The sequence below is a fragment of the Thunnus thynnus genome, chromosome 21 (assembly GCF_963924715.1).
Source record: "Thunnus thynnus chromosome 21, fThuThy2.1, whole genome shotgun sequence".
Lineage (NCBI taxonomy): Eukaryota > Metazoa > Chordata > Actinopteri > Scombriformes > Scombridae > Thunnus > Thunnus thynnus.
In genome coordinates, this window is record NC_089537.1 from 6,991,021 (window position 1) to 7,016,042 (window position 25,022).

The following is a 25,022-nucleotide window of genomic DNA, read 5'->3' on the forward strand; positions in this document are numbered from 1 at the left end:
AAGGCTGGTGATCTTGATCTTACCTCCTCTGGTTCCACTGTTGTTTCCTGTTGCAACATATTTATTAAGTTGCGCATAATGTCTTTTCACACTTTTTATGCTTCTGTTGTTTCACACCGACACAGAATCAGGCTCTAATAGGCATTAATACAGCTGGCATTTTTTATGAAAATGTAAAATTTGAAGGTTTTTCTAAAAAGATGTTGACAGTATCAAACCCTTAGATGACTAAAAACACTCTTGCAACAGAAAGGTTGATTGAAATGGTGTCTTGTTACATATATTCACTGGAATTTTATCTGTTTTAAGTTACATAAGGCTGAAAATAATGTTGTCATACGAGTTCTGCAGAAGCCGTTAAGACTGAATCAGGACTTTCACTACTCCTTTTGTTCACTCAGACGCTCGCTGACCTGAAAATGTCTGGTTTCAAGCTTTTTGTTTTTTTGGTCTCAAACACACATCTTACCGTTCAAACATGTTTGTCATTTTAACAAAATATACACACATACAGTACATAATAGCATCTTTATTACACTGAAATATAAAAGTATATATATTTATCACTATCCTGGAGAGAAAGGACCAAGTCAAGAAAACAACTTGTCGCCTCAGTTGTAGCAGTTTTCTCCTTGTCATACGAAAAGACAGAAAGAAAGAAAGAAAGACAGAAAGAAAGACAGAAAGAAAGAAAGAAAGAAAGATTTGGAGTCAGAAACAGGAAGGCCACAGTGACGGGTTGCCATAGATTCTGTGCACATTTAAGGAAGGGAGGCAAACAGCCGTACATGCTACCTCACATACAAACGCGCACACACACACACACACACACATTTTTCTCTTCCTTCACCTGTGAGGACTTTTCACCGACTACATTCCTTAAACTCCGTCCCGAACTTTACCCTTCACCCTACGGCCAAAAGAAGCACCGGAAAACATCAGGTGACCTCGGTTTGAGTGTTTTTTGGGGATGTGATGCGACCAGCACAGCTGTTTTATAAGATTTCCAGAGGTGGCGCAAAAGTGCATAAGTCAAAAAAGTAATACGTTTGTTGTTGTTTTTTTCCCAGAAGGCAGCATTATTAAGTTGATAATATCATAAATAGGTGTATTCATGCACTGATTCATACTTTAAATACATTTTTAATTTGCAGTCAAATGTCACTGTGCAGTCTTGAATAACAGTCCGCCATTTTGTTTGTTTTTTTCTTGTCAGATGAGACGATCGACACTATTAATAATCTCATCTGACTCTCAGTGAGTGTATTTTCCAAAATGTCGGACTATTCAGTTAAATAGCACCTACAGTATCACAACTTTACATGTTGGTTAGATTTATTTAAGCTAAAAGAGCTAAAGAATCCTGATGTGCTTATGGGTTAAAATGTTAATTTCTCAGCAGGTAGAATATTTGACTGCAGATTAGAAATTTATGACATGAAGAAGAAAGTGAGATATTGTCTAAGATTGGGGAAATATGCCTGAATGTCAGTGGCTGATGCTTCAAAATCACCCGCCTGCAGTACACCATAGAAACATCGAGCACAGTGTGTCAAACAGTTACCGTAATGCTAATGATGTGCCTCAAACATCTGGATTTGATCATAATCTTACATCTAAACCCAAATCCTAAACCTAAACTAGACCGTGGAAGAAGTCAGGACCAGCCAAAACAGTCTCACGTTGCAAAAAAAACAACAAAAATTGGTTATCACATGGATGGAAATTCACACACATGCACACACACACACACACACATGCGTGCGCACGCACACACAGATAAGAGGCGAAGGCCGCAGAGTGGACACAGAACAGCACAGAGGTCGTCTGAACCAACCGGGCTACGGAGGCCGAGTCCCAAGTTTCCTTCACGCTCAGAGAACTAAAGTACCAGTGAGGTCGCCACGACAGCCGCAGCTCCGTGTCAGCGCTCTGTAACCATGGCAACGCACAGCGACAGGCCCGAGGTCAGCCAGTACCAGTGGCACAGCAAGCTCCGACAAGATAGCAGTAAACGTAACAGAGAAGCCTCTTTGAAAGAAAAATAAAATACTGAAGTAAACACAGGATAAGGCGGCGTCATGGGGGAAGGAAGGTGGCTGATTCCATGGTGCTGTGTTGTTGCTGATGCTGTTCCTGATGATCGTTTGGCACAAACTTTTGTTTTGGCTGAAGTGACCCGGCCAGCAGTGAGAATGTTTTCGAGTGCTGGCCTCAGATGTGGTAATCAGAGTGCGACGATAAGGATGCTTTAGCTTTCATTTCCCCAGGTTCTTCTTTATGTGCTCTACTTCCATCTGTAAAAAAAAACCAAACAAAACAACAAAAAAACAAAAAAACAACTGATTAGTCTATAACATCTCAGAAAATATTGAAAAATATGCATGCAGAAACCAAGATGACATCTTCAGATTGCCTTTTTGGTCCAATTAATGGTGCAAACCCCCCAAATATTCAGTTGACAGTGATATTAAACCCAGAAAATTTGGCCTTTTTTACTCAATAACTGACTTAAATGACCAGTGTGTAAGATTTAGTGCCATCTAGTGGTGATGTTGCATATTGCAACCGACTGAACACACCTCACCCTCCCCTTCCAGGCATGTAGGAGAACCTACAGTGGCTGCGAAACTTGCAAAATGCACTTAAGGCCCTCTCTAGAGCCAGTGTTTGGTTTGTCTGTTCTGGGCTACTGTAGAAACATGGCGGTGCAACATGGCGGCCTCTGTGGAAGAGGATCCGCTCCCTACGTAGATATAAAGGGCTCATTCTAAGCTACCAAAAACACAACAATAAAAACAAAATAATCTCAAACATACATCTAATCTGTTATGTCTCACCTGTAAACTAAGACGAATCTTCTTCTCCTCGTCCAGCGCACTGGCCAGCTGCTTCATCTCCTGCCTGAAATACACCAACACATACAAACACATCAGCATTACGACTCACACACTCACTCATGTGTATCACACAAATACACACACACACAGGTGGTACGTTTGGTGTACCTGTGCTGGTTCTTCAGCAGCTCTACGGAGGCCCTCAGGTCTCGAAGCTGATTCCTGAGTTCCTCCAGCGTCGGCGGGGTCACGGGCGAATGCCGGAGCTCGGGGGAGGGGCTTAGACCCGAGGAGGAAGACGGGGAGGCGGGGCGATGGCCGGAGCTGTTTGGCGGGCTCAGGACAGAGGGTTTGGTGGGCAGAGGTGCTTTAGTCTCAGGTACCTGAGGACAAATGGAGAAATAAACACATGTCATTGATTTGAAGAATTCTCCCCATACATCTCAGATCTAATCAGGTAGTTTAATGAATTTATAGCAAAAATATATGTGTATATGTGAAACTGTCATTTCAAAGGTCAAGAATGAACTTTCAGTCTCATTTTTTAAGCCAACATGTAGAAGAAGTCTTTTAAAGTGCTCAGAAAAGATGGAAATCTACAATTTCATGACAACTGGGAAAACTCTATATGCTGAGGAAGATCATGTGATATAATTGAAAGCTCCAGAACAGCTACACACTTGTGGTGATATTGTTTTGCCAACTGAAAAACATGCACTTTGTAAGGCTTGAATTTAACCAAGAAAAACTGTATTGCCTATTGATTACCAGTGAATGCTTCTTTACTGAAACTCCTCTGTGATTTTCTCTCTCTCTCTGTATTTGGCATGAAATATAAACTCAACTGTCTAAATATTGATTATCTCCATCCATCACGTCATTTTGTCATCTGTCTACAGACAAAGTAACATTTACTGTACAGTGTGAAACGTTAACGAGGGACAAAAGACAAGATCTGTAGTTTTAACTCTGGTCACAGAAACTTGAATTGAAAATCTGTGGTGTGGCGCCCTCTGCTGGACAAAATCAACACGGCATGGAGGTGCAGTGCAGGTGGAGGTCTTACAGAGTAGATGGGAACGCCTTTCCTCAGGGAAACGTCTACCGATCTGGTATGGACAGACTCGTGCTCGTCCTTCCGTCGGTCCCTCTCCTTCCTCTCCTCCGGGGCGGGGACGTCGAGGTCGATGCTGGCCAGAGAAGACTGCAGGAGAGACGGACAAGAGGAAACGTGTTCTGACTGTGTGGGCGTCTTCAGTCTTCAACAGACAGATATAGACTTGATTTAAGCTGAAATTAGCTGATTAATGTGTAATTTTCGTCATTGAGGAAATGAAACATCATCACCACAAAACATCAACTGACGGATATCTTTCCCCAACAGAGCCAAATAACTGAATGAAAATGTATCTTAGTAAAGAAAAGCTATGAGACAGATGAACTCAAACTGTTCTCAACCAAACAAAACACATGGAAATAAATATAAATCCTACAATTTACATTCAGTCATAATCCATTAAAGCAGCTTCCTCCCACCTCCCTCTGCTCACATGAAAAGAAAAAAGGCTTCACTAAGCTTCATGTCACAGTGATTAACAGCACAATGAGTTTCCCACACATGCATAGTACACCAACATGTCTCTTCATCATCACCCAATGAGCATCTGAATGCTGCAGCTATGTCCCAGTTCTATACTACAGATTGTGTAGAGTTTGTACTACTGTAAATATACATTCATCTACATTACAGTTTATGAAAATGTATCATAGTATACTGTCTCTGCAGGTAATACACACACATCATATATCATCATTGCACTTCATCATTTTGTAAGAACAGAGAGTCATGCAAATATGATCCAACGGACATCAATCAAACCGCAGCTTTCAACACAACAAAGATATGTTTTTTCTTCTTGTTCCCTTCAGTCGGATGTTTGAGCTTCACTGTGCAGGATGATGTGTGTGCAAACTTTGTTTTCACATTCATGTGCTGAGAGTTTAAGGCTTGTTTACCTGCAGGTATGATGTGTGACATCACAAATAGTTCGGAGCCAATCGCGGTCCAGTATACAATTTACACAAATGTGATGTGGAAACTTGAAGCCTCCAGTGCACAAACACTGAGATTGAACTTTTCAGTGAAGTAGGAGACGTGTTGTGTCCCGCAGTTAAACTTCTTAAATGAACAATATTTATATATTCATAGATTCTGGATTTTTTAATAAGGGAAGGAGGAGATGTATTTTTAAGGATTTTAATGAGGTAATTGAACATGTTTGGAGGGGATCTTTAATTATCCTGCAGCTGTTTCATCACTATTAACAACTTTTAAAACTGTTTTTCACCTGTAATCTGATTCATTTTGTCACATTTCCAACATGGAGACACTAAAAACTCAGTATGACTCAGTATGTCGTGTAGAATTGGGACACGGCTACAGCATCAGATTATATATAGCTACGTTACACACTCACAGGTGTGATGATCTGTGAGCGAGGCCGGCGGTCTGTCACTCTCGGCCGTGACGCCGTCGGATGACTCAGCTTCTCTGTTGACGACACCACGGCGTCCAGGTCCACATCTGCAACACAAAAAAAACCCACCTGATTCTCAGCTGCTTCAATCTCACCGATGAGAGAGAGAGCGCTCTGACAGCTACTGAGGCACCATATCCTGATCTGATTGGCCGATGCTCCCGACTTTTCAAACTCACCAGCGTCATGTGACCTGTCAGGGGCAGAATCGGGTGTCGAAGCCCCGCCCTCAGACTTTGGGCTTTCACACCTGAGCAGGTAAACCATACAACAACGTTAGCCTGTGTACGCTCAGGGGTTATGGCTGTTTTCTGACTGTGTGTGTGTGTGTGTGTGTGTGTGTATAAGTGTGTACTGACGCTAGAGTGGGTGGTCTCTCGGGGCGCCGCGGGGGTTGGGAGGAAGAGGAGGAGGAGGAGCTTGTCTTTGGGGGGAGGGGTTTCTTGGGAAGGATAGACGGGAGGGAGGGCTTGGGGATGTCTCCAACCTTCACCTCTTCACCTACACACACACACATATATATATAAATATAAAAAAATCATACACAAGGGTGTTCAAAAGGAAAAACACACGTCTACGGGAACATGCACACACACACACACACTCACAGCCATGCATGAGGCAGGAGGAGTACAGTGATGAAGGCAGGAGCCACAGCAGCAAAAAGAAACGGAGCCAGGAGAACTAAAGTGGGCCGAAGCAGGTTGGAAGGAGAAAGAAAGAAGAAGAGTCCGGGGTCGTCAAGGTGTTGCGAGGGCGGAAAAGGAAGGAAAAACAGTTCTACAGAAGATCAGGCATCGAGGGGGCGGCGGCAGTGTTTGGAAGCATCGTTATGGCCTGTTCTTGTTTTATGAGATGCAAGAGATGTGATGTTATGATTAGAAATCAAATATTTCATTTTCCACAGGAGAAAAGCTGCCAATAGGATGAGAAAATGTATTTATTTATATTAATTCATTCAATTTGTGAAGGTTTTTAGATTAGCTGCTAAACACAACAGGAGTTTATACTTGTTTAAAAAGAAAGGATGAGGATTATTTTAGGGCTGCACACTTTATCATTATCATAGATGATGCAGATGACAAATGTCAGTGTTGACTCATGATCTTAATCAAAATATTTAGGAAATTTGAATTTTTTGTAGAGGAAGCACAGCTCAGGAGCATTTGAAAACTCTGCTTTCAGTTTTAAACTTTGTAAATGTTTAAAACTCTGAATAAAGTGACTTCCTACAGAGTTAAATGATGTGTTTGTCATTGTCTATTCAAGTGTGGATTACTCAGGTTGGAAGTATGGCAGCATTTGAAAAATTTAAATAGTTAAATAGGGGTCATGATTATTATGTTAAATGGCAAAAATGGAAATTATTTATTCCACATCATTTATTTATTAAATGATGAAACTGCGTAGAGTTTTTGCCCTTTTTTAGTCATGTTCATGTGTTTACTCAAGCGCAGCCTCCCTTCAAAACCACTTCTTTTGAGTTTTTATTTATTTATCTGCTTCTTGCTCCACCCTTCCCCTTTGCTTTTCTCCTTTGTGCTTTTATTTATTTCCCTTTTTCCCTCATCTTCTGTATGAATTAAAAGCCTAATATACAGTACACCCATGTGGAAAATAACACAAACTATGAATTGCAAAATAAAAAGTAATTATTTCGTAGTTTTATAAATAACGAGAGCATCGCGGAGACAATTGGTAACTTCTGTCTGAAAGCAGCTGTAATGTCGGTACCAGTGTCTGTCGAGATCGAAACCACAATGCCCATCACTTCCTGTTACACACAGACAGATGTCGGCACCGCTTCTTCAATCAAAGCTTTGTTCTATCAACAAACATGCCGCACGTCTTCTTTCTACTGGTCTTGCACTCGTTTCTAGACAGAGACCTAATGTTCTGTAGTTTTAGCTCAGTTTGCAATTAAAAAAAAAAGGTCAAAAAATGAATATGAAGTGTGTTAGTTGTAGTGTTCTGCCTGTCGTCAGGTGAACAGTACAATCGGTAGAAAGCTGAGAGAAGCTGAAGTGAGTCGAAGCAGATCGCGTTAGGCTGAGCGGGGCCGAAGCGGTCTAGAATGTACCTCGATCCTGGTCTCTCTGTGGCAGATGCTCGGGCCGCTCAGGAGGAACCTTCTTGACGTCCGGCCTTTTCTCTACAGGTCAGAGTTTACAGGTTTCTGCTTTTTTTGTTTGTTGTTGTTTTTTAATAAGTCTCTGTGTTTCTCTGTCAGTCAGAACATATAAATACAAGAGAGGAGAAGACGCTGGATGTTACCTGTTGTGTGTTTGGCTGACGGTGCGCTGGGAGGAGGCGGTTTCTTTGGTCTCTGGAAAGACACGAAGACACAGAAACGTTACGAAACATCACCTCAAGAATGAACTGTATCTTTGAGACTTTCTAGACTTCCAAACTCATGGTGATCAGGCAGCTTCTCTGCTAAAATTACCTCTTTTTCGGCTTCTAGCAGCTTGACAAAGTTATCTGGGAAGACACCTTGCCTTCCTCCGATCTCCCCCATCCACCAACCTGCGTCAGCACAGTCCTGGACAGACAATGTTTGGTGAAATGTAATTTAAATGCTTGCTAGGTGTGTTTAGTGAGCACCTGGATGCAAATTGTGCCAGCACAAACAAATCAAATGATGCAAATGATGCAAACACACAGCAGACACACCCGCATGGGGAACAAAATAACACAATAATAAATATACTGACTGACCTTGGTGATGATGTTGATGATTTCCCCTTCTTTGATTGACAGCTCATCTTCATTTTGTGCTTCATACGGAAAGAGGACTTTACACAGCTCCCGCCCTGAGAGCCAATCAAATTAAAGACGAAGTCAGACAAAACATAACGAGAAACACAGACAAAACAAGATAGTAGAGAAGTAACAAAAGCAAAGTTTGCAGTTTTTATAGATGTTCATGGAAATCAAACATCCTTTTTTTGTGGCAAATACTAGTTTAAACAGATTTTATGTCCTCCTGTCAGTTGTTGTGCTTCCTGTTGCAAGCAGCTGATCACAGTAATTTACAGTAAACAAAGTCGACTTGTGACGACATCTCAGAAAATCTTCAATTAATAGAAAGTTAAGAGAAAATATACAGAAATATAGAATGTTTGTGTTACAAATAGGTTTTTAAAAAGCCTATTCTATTCTTTTTTTTGTTTGTGTTGATTTTTTAGATCACATTTGACACATTTCTTTTGAATATTACAAATAAATCGTCTTTTGAAAAAAATAAATAAATAAAATAAATAAAGCTCAATCATGATGTATTCAGTAAGTTTGGTTGCACAAGAACGTGACTCATAATCACACTACTGTATGTGTGTTTTGGGACCTCATGGCTTTGATACAACATGTACAATACATACAAAAAGAAGCATAAAAGATGATTAAATCATTCCCTGGTTTGATCCCATTTACTACAACTAACTCACACACAGCAGAGACGACTGAGTTCACATTATCAAAATATTCATGTTTGTGTGAATTTCCACTTCCAGCTCCCAGATCTTGGATAACAAAGCTTTCCACCAGCGGCTGAAGGAAACGTTTTCCACAGCGACATTACAATAGTGTGTATTAATAACAAACAACAGTGGAATGAAAGGAAACCTTCTGCATGAAAGGTAGGAAATGATGAAATTACTGTGGTATGCTTTGTGTTAGTTGTAGTTTAAAAGGTTTCTTTGGCTTTTTATCGGACTGTTTGATTTGAAGCTGTTGATATGTAACTCTTAGTGTGTGTTTTGTTGTGATGATATAACCTCACCTTTGGCTTTGCTGTCAGGTTCGGTCTTCATGGTGTCAGCGGAGACACTCGCTGCTTTCCCCTCGTTAGTCTGAGTGATGGACAGAGAGATGTTTAGCTTTAAAACCTCACCCTCACATGCACTTATATCATTTTGTAATGAGTGGTGTTTGTCTTTGGTGTGACCGTTCTGATTCAAACTGGGACTTCCTGAGTGTAACATGCAACCTCTCTAGAAAATAGCGTGTCCCAGTTTGATTGAGCTGTGGTTGGTGTGGAGGTGGAGAATGTGATAAACTGACATCTTACGCAACAGATTTCTCTCTGTGTGATCACTCAATGAACTGTTCTTACACTAAAACCTGCTGTTTAAAGCACAATACAATTGCTGGTAATTAGCTGGAATTAGAAGTGAAAAGATACATCACTAAACTGATCTAAAAAATGCAACATTGCTTCAGTTCATGCCTCAAGCCAAGCATCCAATTTTCCAAAAATGAATTACCAAGTGACCTTTTAAAGACCCAGAGGGCCAAAGTTGTTCTTTGTTATTTCAAAGATTGTCAGGTTTATAATAATTGGATGCTTGGCTCTGTGACTCCAGTGTAATGTTAATACATGAGAGGCAACTTCAATAAAAATGAGCAAAACTGCTGCTTTCCTCTGATGCACCTGTCACATATTCAGGTGTGCAGAGACTTTTTTCAATTTTTTGCACAAACTGGAGTTAAATTAAACACAACATTATAACATTTTGTATGTTTTTAAATGTCCTTTAACAACCTTTTCTTTTTTTTTAATCATATTTTCTGTTTATTTGGATTCCCATTAGTTTCTACAATGTGGCTGCTAATCTTCCTGGTGTTCACATAAAATCATAATAATAAAAAATAAAACAGCAATTACTTGAAAATCTTAATAAATGAAACAGGACAAGTCAAACAAAAACACGCTAAAAATGAACCAATTTCACAAATAAAAGGGTTAAAAAAAAATTAAAACCCAAAAATAAACTCTCATAAAAACAACAATTTAATGGAAATAATGACTCTCCAGTGAACAGCGCGCTGTCCCGCAGCTCCAATCTACCCGGCTAATTAGAGAGAAGATGAGATCGGATTTAGCACACAAACCCAACAAGCTGACTCGATGATGGAGTGTGTGTGTGTGTGTGTGAGTGTGTAGACGGTTTAAAGGGGTCGTTGTTTTCCGGCTGGAGTGGATCCCTCGACGGTGTTTGTGGAACCGGGGTGGTTCTTCCACAGGAAAAACACACACTCAAAGGGCCCAGTCTGTCCCGAACACACACGCAGCTCTGTTCGGCCGGGAGAGAGAAAAACCGCACCGCCTCCCCCCGCCGGCTCCACTACTCTCCTCCCTCTACACCCTTTAGCTGCTCTCCTTCTGTCCTAATGAGACCCATGTGGTGCTACGAGCGTCGAGACATCATTACGGCATCGCAGAGAGGATCACATGCCGCTGGGCCTCTTATAGCTTCTAAAAGGCAAATAGTGACGCAAAGTTTCATATTAAAATTAAAAATGCTTCCCTTGAGAACTATTTCTCCCCCTTTCTAACCCCTTTGAGATATCTTGAGCATGTAGGTTTATATATTGTGACTTCTAGTGTGAAATGAGAGCCAAACCTTTATTGACATACAACACAGTGGACAAGGATCTCAATAACACAGCAGTAAACACAGCTGTGGTCAAGAAATGTAACATGTCACTTCACACATGGTTAAAACTGTAAACCAGCACAAAAATGACAATGTGTGTGTTCTGAACCGACACATTAACAAATCTGCATTTTGCGACATAAAAAACGACCCAGTCCAGCACTAAGCATGATGGGAAACGAGGGCCGTGTTAGGAATAGGTGCATAAACAGAGGAGAAACGGTGCAAATGCGTCAGGGAGATGCAGTGATTAGCGACAGCCTCTCGTTTCCTGTCGTGCTTCAACCATGTGTGAGGTGGCTGTTACATTTCTTTACCACAGCTGTGTTTACTAGTGTTTTGGAGATCCTGTCCCCCTGCGTTGTATGTCAATAAAGGTTTGACATTGCTGAGAGCCGCTTCCTGTCTTTCATTCTGCGCTGTTCGCCACAATAATGTAACAGACACTTATTTGAAAAAGTAGCTAGGTATCTGATCGCTTGAATTGCAAAACTAACACGTTATGTTAACTCGATACACGCAGCTGTTTCAGTGTCATAATCCGAATCTCCACCTGCAGAGCAAAGTGTGACCAGAGGCAGGAAGTTTAACGGGGTGGTGTCACTTTTCTGAAGTCGCCCTACTGTAGCGCTCACAAGGAAGTGAACATCAACCCGATGAAAGTGCAGCGTCCACTTGAAACAACCCACTAATCTAGCCACTTAGCGACGAGTTGTGACATTTGCTGATGTATTTAAAGTAACTTTAATTGATTCTTTTAGTTGTCTAACCTTTTCTTGCTCTTGCTATGACATTAAAATGCAGAAAACACAAAATTATTCAGACTTTTTGATGAGGGAACAAGTCCACATCCTCCATATCTCGCAACTTTAACCCAGAAAATGATGTATTTCACTTCCATAAGCTTGTGAGACACAGATAAAAAAAAAGAAAAGGTCAAAACTGAAGCAGCAGAGGCCGAGACAACCTGACTTTTAGTTCCTAGTACGCGTCTAGAGTTACACACCTTGGATCCTACAATTCCCATGATGCTACTTGATAGAAAACTCCATACACTATTATACAAAAAATTCCCACAAACACACAGCAGTTTCTCTGTCCAATAACTGAAACCATAGGGGGATTTGATGAGACTTGGAGAGTGGTGATACCTCCCTTACAGGGTTGGAAAATATGAAAAGTTAGTTAAAATACTCCTTATTGGTAGTGACTGTAAAAATTTGTATGATGAAAGTTTCTCACTGCTAATCACCAGTAAAACGTTTTTCTTTGTATATTCTTCATTTTTCGCGTTTGTGACGTTTGTCCTCCCAAGTTGCGGTCAATAATCCGGCCTTAAGGATCCACTACCCCCTTTTTAAATTACACAGTAGACCTTTTTTAAACTGTAGACTCAACTGATCTCAAGGTTGAGTGACTTTGACTCACTGCAAAAAAAAAAGTCAGGTGGAAACACTGAAAACTTCTCCTTTTACTGTCATGATAGCTACGTATATGATTTATTTGTGGCTTACAAAACATAAAATCCTGTTTCCCTGTGTGTGAAAAACACAAAACCTACAGAAAGATGCTGAGTACGGACACGAAATCTACCCCTGAAGAATCAGTATCAGCACCCACAATATACACTTGAGCATCCATGCAGAACACTGCTGTAGCTGCAAACTGGGAATTCACCCATGCACACACAGCTGACCTTCTAGTTTAAGTATAAGGTTGACGTGGCTTCGCATGACTCAGGGCCCCCCCGCCACCCACCCCACCCACCCACCCACACACCCACCTCACCCCCCCACCCCCATCCTGAATGGAGAAGCTCTGCTGTCACCTCCTCCAGAGCCTCATTAGGGAGCAGAGAGACTCGTCTCACCGTAAAGCAACATAACAGCCTCACGCTCAGCAGGACAGGCTGCCAAACATCCTTCAGAACAAACATATCCCTCACATCTGTCTGCAGGAGCTACAGGACGTCTGATGACTGATATAGCAACACCATGTGTCCCCAAATTGGTTGATTCTGATTTTTTTTTGAGAAACTGAAGAAGAAAATGTATCTTAAGCTAAATAAACCTTTTAAAATCCCATTGGATTAGCTTAAAAAAAGCACACGTCACAATGCGAGAATAAGGGCTTTTCTTCTTTGTTGATTGAAACTGTCCATTGTGTTATTAAAGGGTTAGTTCAACTTAATTATAAAGACGCTTCAAAGAGAGATACCTTGAAAGTTCTGCATGGCCAGAAATCCCTACTGTAGTTGTAATTTTGGTGAACTGACCCTTTAATTTCATATCAACAAACTGGACTTTTTTTCATGGGGTTTCCCCCCAAAAATCTTTTCTTGGTAGGATGAAACAGCCTCTGAAACTGTATTTTCATCATCAAGAGAGACAAAACGTTATCAAAAACCCAGACTCCTTCTTATTTTCTCTTTATTATTAGAAAACTTCACCTCTTAACTAACACAAACTACACCAAACCCGAGACTCTCATCTCACCTCGAGGAGCCAGACGACGCTACCCACAACATTTACAACACTGTCTCGTTTCACACTCAGCTCAGCGCTCGTGAAGCAGACAGAAAAGAAAAAGAGTGAAAGAAAAGTGAGAGGTTGAAAGTCAAATAAATGAAGAGAATGAAAAAAATGACATGAGAGCAAGAAAGGGAGGAAGAGAAAGCTTGACCCTACCGTCCTCTCCTCCGTTTCCAGTTAAACGCAGACAGACGGACGAAGCTTTTGCTATATCAGCGTAGGCAGCAGGAGACAGTGTGTGTGAATATGTAAGCGTCAGTGAAAAACTGTATTACCTCCCCTTCTCTCTCCCTCTCTCTCTCTCTCTCTCTCTCAGCCCCGTGGAGCTCTCACTTCTGCTTTGCTTGCCAAATCTCTGCAGGGTGTGTGTGTGTGTGTGTGTGTGTGTGTGTGTGTGTGCGTGCGTGTGTCTGCCAACATTAAACCACTTCCTGTGCTGTAGAACTGAAACAGAGGAAGGGGCGGAGCCGTGACTGGGAGTTTCTTACCCCACAATACAATGATTACTGTATCAAAAAATGTGTGAAGAAAGAGCAGTTTGTGTGTGTGTGTGTGTGTGTGTGTGTGTGTCTCACCTTGTCCCCCTCTGAGTCCGCTTCCATGGAGCGAGGTCTGAGCTTGATGGGCTGGTCTTTGAAGATGTCACCAAAGCCGAACCCTCTGATCTACAGGTGGATTGAAATGATGAAGTGAAATTCAATGCGATATTTAAAGGAAAACACCACCAAAAACACCTAAATTTTGAGCTTTAGTACATTTCAAATGCTCATATTGTCCCAAAATCTTCCTTATCTGAAAGAGAAATATCATAAATATTCTTATTTTAAATATGGAGTACCCCAAGGTTCTGTTCTTGGCCCTTTGCTAAGGGTCAAGAGGGCTATGGCCTTTTCTCTCTTTTTATTTCCAAATTATTTGCAGCCATAGAATTAATTTCCATTGCTACGCAGATGATACTCAGCTGTATGTGCCTAAAACAGGCTGATGATTATACTCTGGCCTGCTTGGCTGCTGTGAAAAATTACACATAAAGAAATTTCCTGCTTCTAAATTCTGATAAAACTGTGACGCTGGTCTTTGACCCGCCACGACACAGACACCAGTTTGATTAGGTGACAGTAACTCTTGACAACTGTGTAAATTCATCCAATAATCTTATAATCTATAGCCTCTGTTTGGACAAGCACATCACAGATTATCACCAAGGCTCCCTTTTTCCATTTCCGCAACAGAAAAAAACAGTCTTTCCTGTCCATAGCTGACGCAGAGGATCTGTAATCTATCTATAGTAAGGTTTTGTTTTCAGATCCTTCAGAAGGCATTTTGACCTTATTTGGTGCTGCTGCGATTTGCATTTTGTTGTCTGCGACCTTGAGCAAATGTGTGCGATGAGCGTAAGCTGCTGGCTGCATTCGACAAACACATGCCGTGGATTTAGCCGTATTGTGGCTGCTGAGAAGTCATATACAGACAGGTGACAAATTAAAGGAAAAATCTGAATAAATGAGTAGAGAAACATAACAAACGCTTCCACTCAGGTGTACTGCATGTTACAATTAAGCATGTTACAATCTGTGGCGTGTATAAAAATGCTGAGCAGGTCCAGTTGATTCTGATTGTGTATCAAGATGGCAAAAGGAAAAGATCTGCTCAACTGTCTGGTGATTCAACAGGAACAGTGATTAAAGTGACATCTACATTTAGAACAATGGGACAGACGTCAGTAGATATGGTCAGAAATTGTGGTTGACGGGGAACATCTGATGCTTGTGCATTAGTGCGAAGTGTAAGGAAAAACAGAAGAGCAACTTTTAACTCCTCAGGTGACCGAGAGTGTCGACGCAGGACAAACTGCGTCAGCAAGAACAGTCCGTCGACAATCACATAGAGAGGGATGTTATAGCAGGGTGGCAAAGATGAATGCACATTTGAGAGTTCAGTGGTGCAAAAACCTGCACTGGTCTACAGAGATGTGGGAAAAAGGCGATATGGGCAGATGAGTCATCTTTCATCATATCCTCGACAAGCGGGTGAGAGCATGTGTGGCGTTCACCAAGAGAACAGAACAGGCCTGAATGCTTGACCCCTACAGTGAAGGGATCCAGTGGCTCTGTTATGCTGTGGGGGGCATTTTCCACTTGACCCCCTAGAGCAGGGGTATTCAATTAAAATTCAAGTACACATATACACACATATATATATATAGCCTATAATAAAAGTAGCCTAGTAGTTGTATTAATGTCTGTAGTAAACAACTGGCTGTCAAATGAAATAAAGAAATAATATTTCAACAATATTTATTGTCGGTTTTCATGTTGAACTGAAGGGATTATAAATAATAAGTATTCTAATAATAAATAAATGTTCTTCTCTCAAGTTAAATAGGGGCTGCATTTAAAATACAATACATAACAGAGAGCTTATGAAAAATGTACATCTTAAAGTAAAGTGCTTGATTTTAGAAAGATGAAATAAAAAGTGTAGCTTTAAGTTGTTGTTTTTTTAGCTCCATTTCACATCTGAACAGTCTCAACCAGTTATATATACAGTTATAATAAACTATCTCAACACATCTTAACAATTGAACAGCTTTAACACCTCATTTTTCTCTTTCTTTCCCTCTTAATATCTCACACTCCCCCACTTTCTCTTGATCAGTGGGAGAAGTGAGCTCTAGTTTGTCCTGCCAGGATTTTAAATCTGAAATGTGTTAGGATTCTGGTGGATTGATTGTTTATTTTCATTTATTATCATTTTTATGTTTCTGTGCCTTCAGTTCAGATTCAGGTGGGTATGTCTGCTCAAAAGATTTGTGCTTTGTCTCATAGTGGCGCTTCACAATCACCACGGTCTGGGAACATATGAGATAAACTGGTTTTGTACTGTCTGTGGGAAGGAGTCTGTCTATTCTTGATTAAAAGCTCTGTTTTCGCCGTCTTTTTTTTTTCTCTTCTCAGAGCACGCCATGTGAAATTACTTTTCTCTGACTCACTTACAGATCTGATTGGCTGAGTAGCATCACATGAAATGATTTACAATGTATGCAATTGGTCTGTGAGTTTCCTGGACCAGTAAACCAGTGCTGTATTGACTGGAAAAGCTGCACCAGTTAAAATAGAAACATTCCATTAAAATGTAATAATTCTCAATAATTTATCGGTAATAGTTCCAAGTCTGGATAGGACGGCGTCTGGGTTCGGACCCGGACCGCCTATTAGTGACCTCGACCTTAGAGGGAAGGGTCACTGCAAATCAAAGTTGTTCTGAGTCATCACCTTCATCCTATGATGAAACATTTTCTATCCTGATGGGAGTGGTTTCCTCCAGGATGACAACACCCCCATCCATGGGGCACGAGGGGTCACTGAATGTTTTGATGAGTATTAAAAGATGTGAATCATACGCTATGGTCTTCACAATCACCAGATCTCAACCCAATGGAAGATTTTGGACCGACGTGTTAGACACGTCCTCCACCACCATCATCGACACCAAATGAGGGAATATCTTTTGGAAGAATGATGTTCATCCCTCCAGTAGAGTTCAGAGACTTGTAGAATCAATGCCAAGGTGCACTGAAGCTGTTCTGGCAGCATGTAGTGGTCCAACACTTTACTAAGACTCTTTATGTTGGTTTTTACCTTGTCACCCATCTGTATATAATATAGATAAGTATATCTCAGCTCACTCCTGTATTTTTAGCCAAAATATCACTAAATACACAGCTTCCATTTGTCTGTCTTTGTACACTATATTTTCTCACTTTAAAAGACTACTCCACAGATTCTCAGATCCTTCATTCAGGTCCTTTAACACTGTCAGACTCATGTCGGACTTAAACACTTTCATACATATTCAGTAGTACTTCCTGTGACCTTTAAACAGACTTTGATGTGTAAAGTCACTGGGAATGATTACCTTCTTAGGCTGGATTTCTCCTGACCCCATTTCTGACCGACTGTCCCCTCCATCACTCTCACTGCCTGGGCTGTCCTTACCTACACACACACACACACACACACACACACACACACACAATACATGTTAGTTTTCAGCAGCACTCCACAGCTTTAGTAGGATAAATATTTTCATTATTTTTTTACTAAATGTCATAAAACCTTATCTATCATTAACATTATAACCAGCACCAGTCCCTTGTTAATTCTTTTATGTGGGTGGGTGACTTCCCACCATCTGATTGTCTGAGACTCACTGGTGCGGCTGCTGCGGAGCTCCTCCTGCGAGGTGGGCGTGTCTACAGAGGGCGTGTCCGACTCCAATTGGATCTCTTTGGTGAAATTGGAGGGAAACATGCCGGTCTTCCCATTTAGAAGTCCCTCCCACCAGCCCTCCTCTACCTAAAAACACACACATAACATAGATTTATACAAAGAAACAATGATTTACATAGATATCCATACAGATAAATACACATACAAACATACTCTGACCCCAAAATGAACGCCTTGCACAAATTTTCTAAAGGGCAGGGAGAAAAAAAGTTTTACTTCTGCTGTGCGCAGGGTCACGTTTAGGTTTAGGGTTCATTTGGTAAGAGAGTCGCAACAGAGTGTTGCTAAATGACGGTTTTAAAACAAGGGCACTTCTGAATGTCAAAAGCATGTTGTTTTCACAATACTGATCAATGCTCACTCTGTGATGACACATGCACAATAAATATTTCAACAGCTATTTCCAGGATCAAGAAAAAACTTTCAATCTCAGCTTTTAAGCCAATATGAACGAGAAGTGCTCAGAAAATATGTAAATTTGAGTATCTTCATACTACGATGGCATCTTGGCAACTCAATCTACTGAGGAAGATCATGTGATACAACTGAACATCTGAGTGGACCTTGTGGTGAGAGTGTTTTTCTCAAAGTTATTTTCATTTTATCCATAATCTCAAAACTTTCACTAATGATTTACACACTGTCTCGTGTGAATAGAATGATCTCATCTCTATCAGCAACCAAGGAGGCAAAACATCTTCTACATTAAAAACCACTCGTATGAACAGATTCATTCACAAGAGGCACCCATGAGTGATTTAAGATAATTTTTTGGCAATTTCCTTATACATGGAATCTTTCTCTTAAGTACAAACGAAATTCACGAGTTGTCGTTAGAGTCATAACAGACAGTCTCTGCTTTTCTTCACAAGACTGTCACATCCATTGACTGCCTCCCATCACAGAGCGCTTTGCTCCACAAAGATGTTTTTTAGCATCTAACCTCATGTCAGCGCTGCTCTGATCACATGTCGTTGGCAGCTGTATTCATATTTTATAATTGTTTTGGGTTCCCTGCTACTGGTACTCTTATATTTGTTATGTTTTCATTTGTTGATTTCTGAAAGCAGAAGTCGAAGCTCTGCAGCGTGAAATTCTTGTTTTGACTTTTTGGGAACAGTTTTTGAAATGAAACTCGTCAACAAATGGAGCGGAACGTGTAGCTTTATATGGTAATTTTAGGGGCATTGATTATGCTAATGATCAAATCTCACTACTCTTGAAAAGGTGACCTTTATCAGGCTGAAACGAGCAATTTACGACAAGTTCGGGCACTTAATGGAGCTTGTTTGCTGAATCTGACTTTGAACACTTGCACGAGTAAACCTCACAGACAAAAAGTAAGATAGTAAATGTTCTTGCATGAGGCCCAATGTCTACTATAGCTTTCATAGAGCCTGAGGATCAATATATCATCAGATAACGATTTGTGTCTCAAATATAAACATACCATTAACAAACATTTTTACAAGGAATCCTGCAATTGAAACTGAAAAAGAACTGAGACCAAGATATAAACATATCAGTGCTCTCTGTTAAACAAACTATGTGATGACAACACTCTTTCCAAATTACTCATCTTTGGCGCTGCTAATTGCATATTTGTGGTAACCAACATATCTCATTATGAAACAAGACAAACACATTTAAAACACGTACGTTTGTGCGGTTTGGAGGCTGATTTTTTTTTTCCCCACTGATCCCACAGGTTCAGTCCAGTAAAGTGTAATCAATCTTACCTCTGATATAATCTCAATGATGTCTCCTATTTTCAATTCTAGCTCATCTTCATGTTGAGGCACGTAGCTGAACGCCGCTTTACACCTCCGATTACGGATCTGCTCTACTGTAACGCACGCACAAACAAACACACACACACACACACAGAACAAGAGCACGTACATATTTATGGCTTACATGTGGACATAATTAGCTCATGCACTTATCCATAATCCATGACTTAACAGTGAGCGAACAGGTGGTCACTGACTTACTCAGGGTCTCATGGCTAAAGACTGACAGGTTGACCTTTGACCTTTCAATTGGTGGGCAGTCTCATTAACCAGCTCTGACACCAAATGCTTCCCGCTGGCCTCCCTGTTGTTTGTCTCACACTCATTAACCTGCTCATTACTCTTGACTCACTCCACACCAGCTGGGGCATTAAGGGCTGCTGTTCCCTTTGTGTCCACCAGGTGTCACTCCTCCTCATCTTTAATTTAAGGTATCACATGTATGTTGAATGCACGTGTGTAAACAATGAGTGTTAAGTACACGGAAGGCAGTAGAATAGCGAGGAACGCTTGACCCAAATCCTTCCTCACACTAATAGGATATATGTTTAAGCCTGAAGACTTAAAGCAGCCTAATGATGTTGTATGAATATATGAGTGTGTGTGTGTGTGTGTGTGTGTGTGTGTGTGTAAAGTTCAGTACCTCTCTTGCTCGGCCGTGCGCTGGGGTCGGACACGGGGCTGGCTCTGCCGTTGGAAAGGTCAGATCTCATCATGCTCGCCTGTCCTGCTTCTCGCTTCCCTTCTTTCTTTATCTCCTGCAGAGAGAGAAATGGTAGATGTTAGAGGTTGGAGGAGGAGGAAGAAGAGGAGGAGGAGGACGAGGAGGAGGAGGAGGAGGAGGAGGAGGAGAGGTGAGAGAGGTGGAACAAAGGTAGGTTCAGGTGAGAAAATGTAAGTTACAGGAATAGAAATGAGAGATGAATGAGACACAAGGAAACAAAGAGGGGAAAGGACTTAATGAAAGAGGATTAAAGCTGAAAAATGTTAACATATTTTTAATGACCTCTCAAGTGTAATGACTTTATGTATTCAAGTAACTTGAAGTGGTACTTGACCCATACAGGAAAAAAGTGTCCACACACTGGATTATAGCTCTCAAACGTCTTTTTTATTATTGACTGAAAAGGGCAATGTTTCAACCTTAAGAGGCATATATAGACACCAAAGTAGTTACACCATGCACAGGTGCCTGAGCAATGGAGCAAGTGGAGCAAATGTGTCCCCATTACTCAGATAGGGGGGGGCAAAGTTATGGTTTTGATACCCCACTTTACCCCACTAAACTTATCATCATACAGTTCCTGCAATCAGGTGATTATATTTAAGCAGCTTCTATCAATGATCATTTTACTATTTTCAGCAGCTGACAAAATCAAGTAATAAGACAAAAAATCACACATTTTTGGACCACCCTTTGAGTTGGTTTAGTCGAACTCATCGCTGATCGTTTGCCACAGCAAGTCTGACTGTTTACAAAGGTGAGAAACAAGTCATTTAACCAAACTGGGATCATATAAATAGAACAAAGGAAAAGATAGGCTAGCGTATGTTGAATGAACCTGCTCGCCCTACTGACCCCTGACAAACTCTAAATTAGCTATAAGTGGGATTGTACTGTCATCAAATCGATTTGCGAGTCAATGTTAGCTAACTTTGCCAGCCTGCCCACCTAATGTTACCTCGCTGATCGGACAGGATGCAGCTGTGGGACGTTCATAAAGGAGCCGAATTAGAGTCGGCTCTTTTAAGTGTGGCTGTATGGCTATTAACAGGGCTGCCAACTCTCACACATTGACCGTGAGACTCACACCATTGACACTTTTCACATGATCTCCATTTCCGCATGCAGCGAAAAATAAATTCATAACGTGAGATACTGTTCTTGATGCATTCTTGGTTTTCATAGCACCCTCAATCTAACTAATCTAGACTAGTGCAGGTGGCTGTTTCTTGACTTAAATCCAAGAGGTTAGGTGGTGTAGAAATGCAGGAAACCCTCCAGTCAGGGTCAGGGTTAGGGGTTAGGGTTAGTCAGTTATGTATCTTTCCAGGTTTCCTCCCCCATTTTAAAACTTAAGCAGACACCCATGACATCATGTCGACATCATCAAAAGGATCTATAACATGGAATTAGCTCATTTAAGCACTTAGTCAACATAAATGATCAGTTTTATAGATAAGATTAGCAAAATTGGTGACGAATACGATATATTTTGGACAGAAAACAACATTACCATGACATTAATGTGTCATTAATGAGAATGTAATGATCAATTAAACAAAAAATGTGACAATATCTAATCTATTTTAAAACTAATTTGGTAAAAACAAGTCATTTTCATAACGAAAAGGCCCTCAGAGAAAAGACATAATGATAAAGAGATTATGATGCATGAACACACATACTGGAAGTCACACGTCCCACCCAGCTACACACTTCCCCTGCTTCGTTTTCAATTGCAAAGTCAATGTTAATGTGTAAAAATGCTACTACCGCATTACTTTTAACATCGGACCTCTTATATAATATGATGAAGAAACATAAGCTGATCTCACACCTAATTATGTGCTTAAACCTGTGACTAAAATTTGAATAAAATGTTGTTAATTGAATTAAGTCATTATGGAAAGACTAGACTAAACCAAAGATTTTATAGTTTTTGAGAAAACAGTCAGTAAGCCTGTGAATAGTTAGAATATGAATATAAACCTTGAATTTATGAGATTATTTGTTATGCAATAAACTTGCTTATGTATTCATGCAAATGAAGTCTCTCATTCTGTATTTGTTTATCAGGCACTGTGCTCTGCTGTGTTGCGCTACAGATGAGGCTGTGGAGCAGCAGTATTAGATGTCAGTGACCCAGGTGACTCTGACTGTTTACCTGCAAGAGCTCGGACAAGCACATACACACAAACAGAGAGGCGCCCCCCCACCCCCACCCCACCCGTCCTTCTGTGTTGCAACCCCTCCCTCTGTCTCTGCTAACTCTCCATCCCCGTGACTTTCACTTGAATCACAAGACGCCATGCGAAACTGATCAAGAAAACCGGAGAGAGGCAGGAAAACAAATACGCTGAGTGACAGAAGAATCAACAAGCAGGCAGATGGGGAGACAGTAAACCAGCAAACATGGAGAGACAAACACACACACAGACATACAGACGTTCACATTCACACGCTGAGACCCAGAAAACCTAGACATGACGGTTCACATCTCTCCACCACATTCATCATGACACTGTTTCGTAAGCTCTGGCCTGTGGCGAACGCAGCCCAGTGAAGCAGACAGGCCCGGGTATACTGACTCACAGAATCTAACCCCTCACACATTCTCTGGTTGTGTATGGCCTGGTGTGGCGTGAAAGCCTTAATGAGTCGCCGAGGTCCAAAAATATCAACAAGAAAAGATGTTTCCTAGACAACAGCTGAAGCTTATTTTAGGTTAAGAACCATTTTAGGCGCTACAAAGGTTGGGCTCTGGGCATTATGCTGAAATAGGTATGTTTTTTGTGTAAAAATTTCCCCAATAAATCAGGCTTAACCACAAATCTGGCATTCAGCAGGGAAAAGATTCACACTCCCTGTAGTTGAGAGGTCAATTCAGTTCTGACATGGTGGGGTTTGTGTCTCCTCTTCCAGCAGGAAGTGACAGATCATCCTCATCATTCTCTGAACTGCACAGAAAACTGGACCCACCAACATTAGGTTTCTTGCCTTTCTCCTTGCTGCATTATAACGATTATAATCTTTTGCATTATCATCATTACATACATATACTGTACTGTATATCTGAATATAGGATTTAAACCTGTATTAATTGATCGTGTGGCTACTTGGGGGAACCACAACGAGCTGTAGACACAACACTGACTTTTTAAGTAGTTCTGATGAATGAGTATACAAATATTTGCCTATTACACGCTCAGCAGACAAGGAGCAACATTATCATTCATTTGGAGTAATTTCTGGCTCCCTGATAAATTAAAGTCCATTATTCACTCTCCATTAGGCTCTCTATTAACTCCTGAGGGAAATATCTGCTTATTTAGCTGCTAAATGCTCCACTGTATGTTCAGCAGCTAGTTGCTAACTTTGTCTGCCTTTCTTTAACATTGTTGGGCTCAGACACACACACCATCAAACTCTAAGCCCAAGTGATTCCTGAATGTAGGTTTACCCACCAAAAGTAGGCAAAACTACAAAGCTAGCTAGCAGCTAAGAAGTCACAACATGTAAGACAACTTTGAAGTTACCGTGAGGCTAATTTTTACTCATTTGATAAGTGGCTAACTGCCTCCCCACATCTCCTGCACCAAGCTAACACGTCAAGGTACGACAGCTGACAAGTCGACCTCCCAAAATGTAAAAGTAATAGATTAAATGTTTGCTAATGGACTGTTCCATAGATAGAAAGTTAATTATTCTGATAATCAATAAATCAGTCATTTCAATCATGCAATAGTGCCAAAAATTCACCGGTTTCAACTGTGCAAATGTGACTATTTACTGGTTTTCTTATGATGAGCTAAATATCTCTGGGCTTCTGATTGTTGATCAGACAAAACAAGTAATTTGAAGACATCATGTTGGATTTTTTTCTTATATCCGACATTTTAAAATCTAAAAAAGCAATTAATCAAGAAAATAATTGGCACATACATCAATAATGACATTTATTGTTGGTTGCATCCCTATTACTCAGATTAGTAAATATAATATAATTCCTGAATTTCAAATTGTAACACCTTATACTACTCTTTATTGAAACAAAGTAATCTGCACATTAATCCATTACCAACAGTGGTTGTTAAGTGCTGGGCAGGAGAACGGTCGGTTTATTAGAGCATTTTCACTGAAAACAGCTGCCTGCTGTCAGAAACAAGAGTAATAAGAGCAGTGAGAGTGAACCAGAACAGTAAAGTTGGGAACCGTGAAACCAAATAATGAGCTTGAAAGATGCTAAAACACTTTATAGGACTGAGGGAGAACTGCTGTGTCGGATGATAATTCTCTGTGAGTTTGTCACTACAAGCCCCTTTCACGTTACACAAAGATATTTGATCTATTGACAATGTAAAAATATTAATTAGTGCAGCTTTAACGTACAGATAATTCCATTTTAGCGCAATTCGAAAGTAGCACCTCGCTGTAGCAGTACGTGACATTATCTACTTGCACAACTAATGTGTGGCAATGTTGGCAACAGATTCATTTAATGTATTAATGGTATGTTATAGGACGTCTGTTAACTGAGGTCTGGTCGGTCAAACTGTTACCTTTCCCTGACATTTGGTGTTTACAAAGTAGGCTAATGCAGCGTTAATGCAGAACCAGGGGAAAAAAAAGACATTGATTCTGCAGCCTGAGTGGAGAATGTCTCGCTCTGACTCTGTTTGCCACATGCCTTCATGTTTCTGCAAGATATAGAAACACATTCATTCAGAAACTCACACGAACAGACTCAGACCCACAGACTGACTAGTGAAAAAAACAACACTTTTAACTTGGAGACTCCACAATGCACAAACCAACCTACGCAAAAACCCACAGCGGCCATTTGTTAGCAGCCTACAGCTTCCCCTTT

The 25,022-nt window shown here is 40.7% G+C and overlaps 1 protein-coding gene across 5 annotated transcripts in view; it reads right to left on the reverse strand.

Moving 5' to 3' along the window:
* Window positions 1-509: 509 nt before the first annotated feature.
* sh3kbp1 (SH3-domain kinase binding protein 1) overlaps window positions 510-25,022 on the reverse strand; it is a 43,877-nt gene continuing 19,364 nt past the window's right edge. For 2 of the 5 annotated variants that reach the window (XM_067578479.1, XM_067578476.1), the window contains exons 3-19: window positions 20,075-20,189; window positions 19,378-19,484; window positions 17,560-17,704; window positions 17,265-17,344; window positions 13,922-14,011; window positions 9,159-9,228; window positions 8,096-8,190; window positions 7,824-7,919; window positions 7,652-7,703; window positions 7,458-7,529; window positions 5,737-5,878; window positions 5,557-5,627; window positions 5,318-5,424; window positions 3,907-4,044; window positions 3,009-3,223; window positions 2,841-2,904; window positions 510-2,297 (exon numbers count right to left, since the gene is read on the reverse strand). In XM_067578479.1, coding sequence (XP_067434580.1) covers window positions 2,259-2,297; window positions 2,841-2,904; window positions 3,009-3,223; window positions 3,907-4,044; window positions 5,318-5,424; window positions 5,557-5,627; window positions 5,737-5,878; window positions 7,458-7,529; window positions 7,652-7,703; window positions 7,824-7,919; window positions 8,096-8,190; window positions 9,159-9,228; window positions 13,922-14,011; window positions 17,265-17,344; window positions 17,560-17,704; window positions 19,378-19,484; window positions 20,075-20,147 — 1,656 coding nt within the window. In that variant the 5' untranslated portion in view covers window positions 20,148-20,189 and the 3' untranslated portion in view covers window positions 510-2,258. The remainder of the gene's footprint in view (window positions 2,298-2,840; window positions 2,905-3,008; window positions 3,224-3,906; window positions 4,045-5,317; window positions 5,425-5,556; window positions 5,628-5,736; window positions 5,879-7,457; window positions 7,530-7,651; window positions 7,704-7,823; window positions 7,920-8,095; window positions 8,191-9,158; window positions 9,229-13,921; window positions 14,012-17,264; window positions 17,345-17,559; window positions 17,705-19,377; window positions 19,485-20,074; window positions 20,190-25,022) is intronic. The other 3 variants (XM_067578477.1, XM_067578480.1, XM_067578481.1) reach the window with 3 other exon arrangements.